This window comes from Pseudorca crassidens, chromosome 14 (genome assembly GCF_039906515.1).
Source record: "Pseudorca crassidens isolate mPseCra1 chromosome 14, mPseCra1.hap1, whole genome shotgun sequence".
Classification (NCBI taxonomy): domain Eukaryota; kingdom Metazoa; phylum Chordata; class Mammalia; order Artiodactyla; family Delphinidae; genus Pseudorca; species Pseudorca crassidens.
In genome coordinates this window covers 30800023-30812325 of record NC_090309.1, presented here as the reverse complement: position 1 = coordinate 30812325, position 12303 = coordinate 30800023, and the positions used below count along the sequence as shown (strand labels likewise).

Sequence of the window (12303 nt, the reverse complement as noted above, 5' to 3'; positions counted from 1 at the left end):
TTCATTTGTATCATTTTCTTTTATATTCCACATATAAGCGGTATCATGTGACATTCATCTTCTTTGGTCTGACTTACCTCACTTAGTATGATAATCTCTGGGTCCATCCATGTTGCTGCAAATGGCATTATTTCATTCTTTTTTGATGGTTGAGTAATATTCCGTTTAGTGTGTGTGTGTGTGTGTGTGTGTGTGTGTGTGTGCATGTACGCACACACACCACAAGACAGAAGGATTTCTGAGCAGACACTCTGGGCTGGAGGCTTTATGGGAGAGTGACCTCATAATACTCAGTGGCCTGGAAGCAGGAGAGGGGTAAGATGGAGGTGCTGTCAGGTGTGGACAAGGCAGGTGTGGTGGAGGCACAGGACTGAGGTAGCTGATGAGCCTGGCAGGGCGGATGCAAGAGGACTGGGCATAGAGCTGATGAGGAGGACAAAGAAGAGGGAAGGGCTAGGGAACACACATTTATTGAGTGCGTGCTGTGTGCCAAGCTCTGTGTTGGGTGCCTCACTTGGTGTGAGGGGGGGTTGGAGGAGGTGGATAGGTTGAAGTCTGTCTTTAGAGAAGGGTCTCAAGTCAAGGTCTTCCTAGAGGATTGGTTCTTAGTGGCTGGAGGTTTGAGATATGGCCATCCCTCTAGCAGCTGCAGGGGAGGGGGATTAAGATGCTGCTGGTTGGGGCTTCCCTGGTGGCGCAGTGGTTGAGGGTCCGCCTGCTGATGCAGGGGACACGGGTTTGAGCCCCGGTCCGGGAAGATCCCACATGCCGCGGAGCGGCTGGGCCCGTGAGCCATGGCTGCTGAGCCTGCGCGTCCGGAGCCTGTGCTCCACAACGGGAGAGGCCACAACAGTGAGAGGCCCGCGTACCGCAAAAAAAAAAAAAAAAAAAAGATGCTGCTGGTGGAGGACAAGGGACTGTGTTGGTGAATGACTTGTCTACGTGGATGTTGATTATCTCATGGGAGAATCGGAAATCAAACACGCAAACGTTGAGTCAGATACTGAGATCATCAAGGCAGGGTGAGCCAGGAGGAGTGGGAGAGGCAGGAGTGGGGAAGGCGGGTCTCCAGGAGGGCTGGGAAGGTGGAATCCCCAGGGAAAGCCGCGTGTGATCATGGAGGCGGAGGGCAAGTTCCATGAGGCTCTTAAGGACGAGAGCTCTGGCTGCTGACGAGAGCTCAAGAAGCCGCTGTGCAAAGGGTTAGGGGAAGGAGAACCCTGGGTGCCGTGCAGGGGCCAATGGAGCTCAGGTGGACCAGCCCTACCCAAGGGCACCTCCCCTGATCTCTCATCCCGTGTCCCTCTGTAGCCCAGGCAGACATTGTGCTTTCCTGCTCCTTTTCCTTCTACGTGGACTCTCTGAATCTATTACCCTTTCCTAAGACACTCTTTCCTCTTCTTCCCATTGATCAGACCCTTGTTTTTCCCGGATGAAACCACTTTTCTTGAGACCAACTCAGAGGGAAGCCCCTGTTCTCTGCTTCAGCTCTTTGTGGCTTTCAGGATGGGAGGAGTGGCCATCTTTTGGTTTCCCACAGTAGCTTCTCAACTTCAGCATTGCCTTCTTCTTTTTTTTAAAATTAATTTTATTGGAGTATAGTTGATTTACAATGTTGTGTTAGTTCCTGCTGTGCAGCAAAGTGAATCACTTATAAATATACATATATCTACTCTTTTTTAGATTCTATTCCTGCATAGGTCATTACGGAGCATTGAGTAGAGTTCCCTGTGCTATACAGTGGGTTCTTATTAGTTATCTATGTTATATATAGCAGTGTGTATATGTCAAACCCAATCTCCCAATTTATACACCCCCCCTTGGTAACCTAAGTTTGTTTTCTACATCTGTGACTCTATTTCTGTTTTGTAAATAGGTTCCTTTCTACCATTTTTAAGATTTCACATATAAGCGATATCATATATTTGTCCTTCTCTGTCTGACTTACTTCACTCAGTATAACAATCTCTAAGTCCATCCATGTTGCTGCAGATGGCATTATTTCGTTCTTTTTTATGGCTGAGTAATATTCCATTGTATATATGTACCACATCTTCTTTATCCATTCCTCTGTTGATGGACATTTAGGTTGCTTCCACGTCCTGGCTATTGTAAATAGTGCTGCCATGAACATTGGGGTGCGTGTATCCTCCTGGATTATGGTTTTCTCTGGATATATGCCCAGGAGTGGGACTGCTGGATCATATGGTAGCTCTATTTGTAGTTTTTTAAGGAACCTTCATACTGTTCTCCATAGTGCCTGCACCAATTTACATTCCCACCAGCAGTATAGGAGGGTTCCCTTTTCTCCACACCCTCTCTGGCATTTATCGCTTGTAGATTGCCTTCTTCTCTGAAGCCTGCCTCACTGGTTATTTCCCCTGGTCTTCTGGGCTGTTACCTACCCCTGGCACAGGCAGAGCTGGTGCAGGAGGGTCCTTGCTGGCAGATTCCCATCTTTGCCATTGTTCTGAGGTCTGACGTGTCCTTGCTGATGAGCCATCAACATCTGATCTTACTTCCTTTCAGACCCTGAGCTTGGAAATTGCTCTCCCCACCAGTTTCTTCCTGCCTCTTTCCCTCCCTCACCCTCAGTGAATGGCAGTTCTTCCTCACTGAGGTTACAGCCCTGACCCCTCTCAGTTTCCCAGCCCATCAACTCCCTCCTGAAGCCTGGCCCCCATCCCCGATCCGCACTCTCACTCTGTGCTCGCTAGCTTCTGGGCTCTGCTGCCACACCTCGTGGCCCCCACCCTCCCCACGACATGCTGTCCGCACCACTCCTTGGTCAGCTTTGGGAGCAAAAGTCACCTGGAGTTGCTGTCAATGTCTTCCTTTACTTGGGTGAGGTTTACTCCTTATCCCATCCTCCACAGTGGCCGTTTCCAAAATTTCTGGTCAGGAATTCCCTGGCGGTCCAGTGGTTGGGACTCTGCGCTTCCACTGCTGAGGGCACGGGTTCGATCCCTGGTCAGGGAAACTGAGATCCTCCAAGCCACGTGGCACAGCCAAAAAAACTTAAACAAAACAAAACAAAACAACCTCCTGGTCTTAAGCTCCAGCCTCGGTCCCCCGTAGAGAGACAGAGCCGCACAGTGGGAGTGATGTGAGTGCTTGAAGCTCCCTGGGTCATCAGCGCACCCCCCATCTTCCTTCATCTTCCCTCCCTTCCCCACTCCCCGTCTCCTTTGCATGTGCTCACGTCCTCCATACCACCCCTGTCTTGTTCTTCCTGTCTCTTCTCTGGCTCCTGCCCTCTGGTCTGTGTCAGACTCCAGATTTCCCAATCTCAAAACACCCTTGCCTTCACCATTTCTCCCCACCCCTCCCCTCCAAGCTGCTTTCCTCTTCCTTTCAGCCATCACCAAGGTCACCAAGTTCTTGAGAGTACCCTGTGTCCCTCTTCTCCAGTCCTTTGCCAGCTGCTCACTCCTTCACCCCTTCAGCGTGCTTCCCACTGCCTCCTTCCCTGACCCACTGGCCTAAGGGTCATCCGTCGCAAAGCCCCAGGAGCTCTTCTCTCATTAATCCGCTCTGTTGCTCCACAGCGTTTGATTCTGGAGCTCACGTCTTATTTGAAACTCTCTTCTCCGTCGGCATCCATGACTCCCCTCATTCTTTTCCTTTTTTTTTTTTTTTTTTTGGAATGGATCCTTCACATTCAGTGGCTTGACAAAATTCTGCTGCCTGCATCTTTGCTGTGCCTTTGACGTGACATTCAAGGCCCATGAGCATCTGGCCTCAGTCTGATTTTGCAGTGCATCTATCTGTCTATGGAGGAGCCTGTCTCCGTCTACCTGAGGCTCCTCAATCGCTCATCTCCAGCCTGCATCTTCAGAGCTCCAGACGCTCAGTTTCAGTTGCCTGTACCAAAGCACATGAACATGTTCCTTAGGCCCCTTTAACTTCACATATAGAAACCCAGTATCATTCGCTGCCCACTCCTCATACCTGATTCCCATCCTGTGTTAGGTGACATCTTGGGAAATGGCACTCATCATCCACTTAGTTCCCCAGGCCAGAGCGTCTTTCCTCATCCTTCAGTCCCACATCTGTCAGTCCACACGCACACAGTTGGCCAGTCTTGTTGGCATGACAACCTCAGTGCATGCCTCTCCTCTCTCTCATCCCAAGACCAGAGTTCAAGGTCAGGCTCCCGTCATATCTTACCTGGGCCTCTGTGTGAATGAAGATGTAGGTTCAGCTGCTGTAACTCCAGTTAACCCCACATTACCACCAAAACCATCTTCTTTAAACTCAGATACAATCATGTGAATCTCCTCTTAAAAATCTGCCGGAGACCCACCCTCCCTCCCAGTTACTTACAGGATGAAGTCCAGGATCCTTAGCATGACATTCAAGGCCATGAACATTTGGCCTCAGGCTGATTTTGCAGTGCCACTTGCCGGGACATACTTCCATGGACCCCGTACTGTGGCCACAGCAGACAACGTGACCCCTTCCAGAATGTACTTCCATCCTTCTCCCTGCCTTTTCACCTGATGGGATGCCTTCTCTGCCTACCAAAAACCACTTTGTTCTTCAAGACCCAATTCAGATGCTACTTCCTCCATGAAGCCTGCCTTGTCTTCCAGGGAAACTGATTGGTTTTTCCTTTCGGTCACCACCCCATGTTTTGTTAGTTCAGTTAATGTGTCCATCTTTGTCACTGAGACTCAGTTTCTTGAGGTCAGCGACAGTATAATAGATATGAACTGTTTTATCTCCCCTCTTGCCTAGTACAGGTCTTGTGAACAGTAGGTGCTCAGTCAGTGCTTGTTGTCTAAGGGAATGAGCAGTGTTAAGGATGATGACTGAAAGCAGAGGAGGTGATCATTTTCTTCAGTTGTGAGCTGAGGAAAAGCAGTGCAGAACTAATTCCTTCACCAGCACTTGTGCGACGTGAGGCATTCTGGGATGGAGAATTTTGCTGCAAAGATTCTGAAGCAGGTTTCTACCTGTGGACTGAGTGAGGATGGTCCAGGCAGCTTTCCAAGGAGTGAGCTGCTGGGCATGGCCTGAAGCCACCTCTCTCCTATCCTTCTGCCACCCCCTTGCCCAAGTGCAGCACGTGGATCTTTTGTTCCTCAAACTGCCAAGTTAGCCCTCGCTCTGCATGAGTTTCTGCCCCTGCCTGGATCCCACCATCCAGGTCTCCAAGCTGGCACATCACCAACACTATTCCTGCCCTCCCCTCAATATAGTTACAAGCCCCCTTGCTCTGTTCTTTCTAAACCCACTGGTTCTACATCCAGCCTACGTTAACCCTCATCTAGCTTATCTGTAAAGTGGGGTATCCCAGGGCCTTGCACCCCACAGCATTGGCGTCGTCTGGGCATTTGTTAAAATACAGAGTCTTGGGCTCCACCCCAGACCTGTTGAACCAGAATCTGCATTTTAGTTGGAAGGTATAGCAGTGGTCTAGAAGTCACTGATTCTCCAGTTTCTAATGTGTAGCCACATTTGAGACCCACTGCTCATGGGGGTTGCTGTCAGGATTACATGAGAGAGTGTATACAATCAGTAAATATTATTTTTATTATTACTGTTCTAATCATAATACCCAGCATATGCTATTACATTCATTTGCTTAAAGGTCTGCTTTCCCTGTGAAAGGTGAGAACCACGGGGGCAGGACCTCTGTCCATCTTGTTCACTGCGGCAGCCCTCGCCCCTCAGCGTGATGCTGACACTTAGTAGTCACTCAATAGATACTTGTTGGGTGAATGAACAGACGTTATTGAAGACAGTGGCTGGCCTAGACCTCTGTCACCTCTGTGCTATTTTTTGATGGGTGGAATGGGAAGGAGACTGCAGTTCTTGAGTGCCTGCCGGTGTGCCACGTGCATTTACATGTTATTGAAGTTGATCCTCCCACAGCCCGGGAGGTCAGTGTCATTGTCTCCACTGTCCAGATGAGGAAGCAGAGTCTCAGGGTAAGGAACCTGTCAGAGATCACAGGCTAGGAAGTAGCAGGGCGAGATCTGCCTTTCTTCAAGATGCACCATTTATTTATTTATAAACATGACCTGAATGGTGCAATTTTGGATCGAGGAATACTTTTTTCTAAAAAAAAATTTATTTATGTAGTTGCAACCAGGTCTTAGTTGCGGCAGGCGGGCTCCTTAGTTGTGGCACGTGGGCTCCCTAGTTGCGACAGTTGGTCTCCTTAGTTGTGGCTTGCCAGCTCCTTAGTTGCGGCATGTGAACTCTTAGTTGCAGCATGCATGTGGGATCTAGTTCTCTGACCAGGGATCGAACCCAGGCCCCCTGCATTGGGAGCGCAGCAGGGTCTTATCCGCTGTGCCACCAGGGAAGTCCCGAGATGCACCATTTAAGTGTGTTGGTTGAGCTCTCAGAAAAGGAAGGTAAAACACTGTGCTCGAAGGCACATTAAGGAATCATATTTGGTTGTGTTGTAGCTGGAGAGAAAAGACCCCTCTGAAGACAAGGAGGACATTGAAGGCAACCTGCTCAGGCCGACTGGCGTGGCCCTCCGCGGAGCGCACTTCTGCCTGAAGGTCTTCAGGGCCGAGGATTTACCGCAGAGTGAGTCTGGTGCCCTCGTTGGGTGACTGTGAGGGGGGACGCTGGGCTGGGCTGCCTCAGCTCCCAGGGGGAAGGAGATGGAGGGGCTGGTCCCCTGCTCCCTCTCTGCCTCCCCTTGGCCTGGCTTCCTCACCCCGAGGGTCTACTAGATCCGTGTCAGCCCAGTTCTCCCTCTGCTCTGCCGTCTGGCGAAGCCTCACACCCTCTCTAGGTTTCCCAAGGCTTTTTACTGTTCTTAACAGAGAAACAGTCAGAATTAATGAGAAGTCATACTGATGCTGGTGGAGTCACAGAGATGCAAGAAATCTTGAGAGTACTAGCTGCCCCTGGGCTCCGTTTCAGCATCTGCTAGGCCTTGACTGGCTCTTTGGCCACTCCGTGCACCCATTTTCTTGGCTCTCACTGCGGAGTCAGCACCATTTCAACTCTCTGTTCTGCGCTCACGGCTGGATCCCACTGATTTTCTTTCTCTCCTCTAGGAAGCCCCAGACTGAAAATTGGCAGACCCTGGGCTGGGGAAGCAGTTGCTGAAATGTTGTTAGAAGGGCTCAGTGTTTCCACTGAGTGGAGACACATGGGTGTCTAGTTTGCCTGGGACTGTCCTGGTTTTAGCACCCAAAGTCCCACATCCCAGAAAGTCCTCATTCCCTGGTAAACTGGGACAGTGGGTCACCCTAGCTGTGGCTATGTCCTCATCATCCCAAGAAGGCCATTGTGGCCACTGCCTGATTTCTCACAGTGACTAACCCTGTACTAGCCCTACCCTGTGTGCTCAATAAATGTGGGGGAATTATGCTGAATATTCTAAAGCTGTGGGTGTCAACCCAGGCTGCAGTTAAATCATCCTGGAAGCTTTAAGGAAGTGCAGATGCCTGGGCCCTTCCTCCAGTGTTTCAGATTGACTTGGTTTGGGGTGGGGCTTACACACTGGTAGTTTAAAAATGCTCCCTGATAGTTCTCTTGCTGCGGGCTATAAGCCACTTTTTGGAGCATACATTAGCAGAATTAAGCCAGGCGCTGTCCATAGCAGAGTTCACAAGAACAAGCAGTCGGGGACTACTTGGGTCCCTGTTTACGAGTTTTCCATGAAGCTAATTGCTTGAGGGTTTCTGCTTTGACTAATGACACCAATAAATGGGTTCCTTCTGCACAAGCTTAATTGAACCAAAATCATGGGGAAAGCCTTTAAATAAGTAATGGGCATTAAAATACAGGCTTAGAACATTCTGCGTCTGTTGGTTGAAACTATGCAGAAGTGAGGCTGGTGAGCTTCCAAAGGGGGCTGGGGAAATAGAAATGTTTGCTTTGCTCAGGGTAAAGGGGATTATGTTGAATTCTCTGAAATGTTGTTTAAATATAAATAAAAGAAAAATAGATGGGTAAATAGAACATAAATATTTGCTAATTGTTATCTGTTGTATTCATGTAGACATTGGCTAGTATACAAGTGTTAACTGTCCCCTCCTCTCAATTTCTCATTTATATACATATGTACATTTATACCTAACATATACACACATACACACATCTATCATCTGTAAATACATATGTAAAAATATGGCTAATTCAGTAAAATATTGGTTTGAAGCAGCATAGATTAAATATATATATAAATATATATATATATATATTTTTAAACGGAATTGACTTATTGGTTACCCTCAGGAAAATCACTGTGCTAATGTATATATATAAAGGAAAATGTCAAACAGGCAACAGTAATGGGATATTATTATAACAACTTACAGTCTTTTTTTTTTAATTAATTTATTTTTGGCTGCATTGGGTCTTCGTTGCTGTGAGCAGGCTTTCTCTAGTTGTGATGAGCAGGGGCTACTCTTTTTCTTTTTTAACATCTTTATTGGAGTATAATTGCTTTACAATGGCGTGTTAGTTTCTGCTGTATAACAAAGTGAATCAGCTATACATATACATATATTCCCATATCTCCTTCCTCTTGCGTCTCCCTCCCACCCTCCCTATCCCACCCCTCTAGGTGGACACAAAGCACCGAGCTGATCTCCCTGTGCTATGCGGCTGCTTCCCACTAGCTATCTATTTTACATTTGGTAGTGTATATATGTCCGTGCTACTCTCTCACTTCATCCCAGCCTACCCTTCCCCCTCCCTGTGTCCTCAAGTCCATTCTCTGTGTCTTCAGTCCTGTCCTGCCCCTAGGTTCGTCAGAACCATGTTTTTTTTTTTTTAGATTCCATATATATGTGTTAGCATACAGCATTTGTTTCTCTTTCTGACTTCACTCTGTATGAAAGTCTCTAGGTCCATCCACCTCACTAAAAATAACTCAATTTCGTTTCTTTCTATGGCTGGGTAATATTCCATTGTATATATGTGCCACATCTTCTTTATCCATTCATCTGTTGATGGACGACACTTAACATTGCTTCCATGTCCTGGCTATTGTAAGTAGAGCTTCAATGAACATTGTGGTACATGACTCTTTTTGAATTATGGTTTTCTCAGGGTATATGCCCAGTAGTGGGATTGCTATTCCCACTATAGCTTGGTAGTTCTATTTTTAGTTTTTTAAGGAACCTCCATACTGTTTTCCATAGTGGCTGTATCAATTTACATTCCCACCAACAGTGCAAGAGGGTTCCCTTTTCTCCACACCTTCTCCAGCATTTATTGTTTGTAGATTTTTTTGATGATGGCCATTGTGACTGGTGTGAGGTGATACCTCATTTTAGTTTTTTTAAAAAGTTTATTTATTTATTTATTTAATTTATTTATGGCTGCATTGGGTCTTCGTTGCTCCACGTGGGCTTTTCTCTAGTTGCGGCGAGTGGGGGCTACTCCTTGTTGTGGTGTGCGGGCTTATTGCTGTGGCTTCTCTTGTTGCAGAGCATGGGCTCTGGGTGCACGGGCTTCAGTAGCTGTGGCACACAGGCTCAGTAATTGTGGCTCAGGGGCTCTAGAGCACAGGCTCAGTAGCTGTGGTGCATGGGCTTAGCTGCTCCGTGGCATGGGTGATCTTCCTGGACCAGGGATCGAACCCGTGTCCTCTGCATTGGCAGGTGAATTCTTAACCACTGTGCCACCAGGGAAGTCCCCAACTTCCAGTCTTTTTCTGGATTATTTACTGCTCTTAGCGATGTAGATTTCTAATCAGTCAATCAATCGGACCTGTTCTGAAAGCCTTTGAGAACGGGGCGGGGGACAGTGAACCAGCTGTTTGGAGCTGGGCAAGGAAGCAGCGCAGTGCCCTCAGGAGCTGCTATTCTGAGATGGTCCTTTCTCCCAGGAGCCCTGGGCTGAGGGGTCCATGGCGTCTCTCTCAGGGAGTCCCAGGACTGTGGGGAGACAGGTGGGAAGTGGGGGTTTTGAAGATGGGAGAGCGGGTGGGCAGTGATCAGCATGTCTTTCTCCTCAGTGGATGATGCCGTAATGGACAACGTGAAGCAGATCTTTGGCTTTGAGAGTAACAAGAAGAACTTGGTGGATCCCTTCGTGGAAGTCAGCTTTGCGGGGAAGATGGTAAGGGGCAAGTAAACAAGAGGATTTGTGGGAGGGTGATGACTGGATGTCCCTGTGGATGGGCACTGGATGTGCAGGACAGAGTGAGGCACACGCAGTGCCCCCCATCAGAGGCATGTGCACACCGGGGATGGGGGGCTGATTGTGGGACATGGGGTGAGACACGCAGGCCCAGCTCTCTGGGGCTGCCATGCACACGCACGAGGACAGGTCTGCTCAGGTGTTTGAGACAGACACATAGGTGTGGATGGACAGGGAGAGGACATATGGACAGTGGATAGATAGAGGAATATTTGGGGGAAAATTAAGTAATAGTCAGGAAACCAGATGTGAAGGCACAATGATAGGGAAACTTAAAAACAATGCAGTGAAAACATAATGATTATTTTTAAAAAGTTGTGGCAGGAGTTGGGCAGACTCCTTTCAGCCACACTGGTGGGGGCCCTAGGGATCGTGTACCTCTCTTCCTTCCTGCCTAGAGGCCAGGCTGTTGCTCCAGTCCCTCTTGATTTCTGCCTGGGCCCCTCCCTCTATCCCACCTTAGGGATGGCTTTGCCCACTTTCCAGGCTCTCCTTCGAAGCCTCAGCCACTCCCAGGGTTCAGCCGTCACCTCTCCACAGAGGAATCCACAGCTGTATTTGACTCTGACCCCTCTCTTCAGACACAGACCTCCCCATGCCTCTTCAAGTCTCTATATTCTGCCCCTCCAGCCCTTTAAAGGAGTCATCTGCTGCCCCAAACCGCCCCACTTCCAGAAGCCGCCATCCTAATCAGGTACCACCATCAAAGGCAGAGAATGTGGGCCTGCCTTGATTCGGCCCTTTTTTTTTTGACCTCCCTACATCAAACATGCCACCCCTAGCTCTTGCCTTCAAAAATCCCGAGGTCCTTTCCTGTCTCTATGCCCCTAGTCACTGTCATCTCTCCCCAGGGCAACACAACAGCCTTGGGTCCATTCTCTTGTCCGGGTTCTCCCCATAGAAATCCACCAGCATATTTAGTGTAAAACACAGTCCTGTCTGTAAAAGGAAGTTCAAACCGCATAACCTGGTTGACCAGGTCTCACCCAGCCGAACTTTCTCACCTCATTTCCGTGGCCAATATTAGCTTGTACAGTCTTTGCGAGAATGTGGAACATCTCGCCCCCTCCTGGGCGGACGCAGCTCTGCAGCCCGCTTGGAGCAGCGCCGAACTGAGCGGGTTTCAGCCCCACTGTCTCGCTGGGGGGGCGGGGGGGGCGGGGTGCGGAGGGGGGCGTGCGGGTACAAACCGCACAGCCAGCACGTCGCCCGTGTGACCTCTCGTCTGCCCTACGGTCACACCTAGCTTTTGCCCGGGCCTGTGCACTCCGGGGTCCTTCCTGGCCCTTTCCCCCCAGCAAGTCTGTTGCATCGTTCAAGGTTTAGCTTCCGTCACCCACACAGGCCTGATGTGCTAGTTCGGCCTTCGGGGCTCCGCGCGGCCGATTGCACGGCCCTTTTTTAGCCCGTTTTCCGCTGCATTCCGGTGTTTGTTAGCATATGTTCCTCTGACTTTCGGGGAAACAGCCCGATTTCTTTTACTCTGTAACCTCAGAGCAGAGACTGGTGGAAATACTGGAAATAGGGGAGAATGACGTATCTGGAAGGCGCAGCCTCCACCCCGGCTCCCGGAACCCTAACGAGGCGCCTCTGAGCTTTGTCCCAACCTCAGGGAGCTGGCAGGGTGGGGTAGCGCCCTCCGGGGCCCCGCCGGCCTGGCCCAGAAGTCCACCGGCCGGCCGCAGCGCCAGGCTCTGGCGAGTTGAGTTGGATGACTTGGGTGTTAACAGGAAAATTGGAAACGGGCGGAGGAGAAGGGCTTTGAACAGAGCCGAGTGGAGGGCGGGTGCAGCCGGCTCTGCTTTGCTCCCGAGGCAGAGGCCGGAAGGGAGACACGCAGGTGTTATAGGACAGTTGGGGAGGTGTTTACAAGCTTAAGAACAAACGCTAAAAGCCTAGGGTGATGATGGAGGTCGTGTGGGCTCCCATTCACACAGCACTTTGCAGTGTTCTTTTCCACTTAATCTCTTCTTAGATTCATTTTGGAAAGATGTAGGGTCTGCCCGCCCATCCCACCAACAAAGGGACCCCTGAGGTCAGGGACCGGATCGCTGAGGCCCAGGTGTGATTTCACAAACGGGAGGAAGGCCTTGGATAGCTTGTTTCCTCTGCCTGCTACCTGAAGTCCACACTCTTCCCCGCCCCCCGTTTTATGTTTCTTTTCTTTCTTCTTTT

The 12303-nt window shown here is 49.5% G+C and overlaps 1 protein-coding gene across 26 annotated transcripts in view; it reads left to right on the top strand.

Moving 5' to 3' along the window:
- Positions 1 to 12303, top strand: part of DYSF (dysferlin) — a 222467-nt gene that overhangs the window by 62304 nt on the left and 147860 nt on the right. For all 26 annotated transcript variants that reach the window (XM_067704737.1, XM_067704747.1, XM_067704750.1 and 23 more), the window contains 2 exons: positions 6423 to 6549; positions 9944 to 10047. In XM_067704737.1, the coding sequence (XP_067560838.1) occupies positions 6423 to 6549; positions 9944 to 10047 (231 nt within the window). The remainder of the gene's footprint in view (positions 1 to 6422; positions 6550 to 9943; positions 10048 to 12303) is intronic.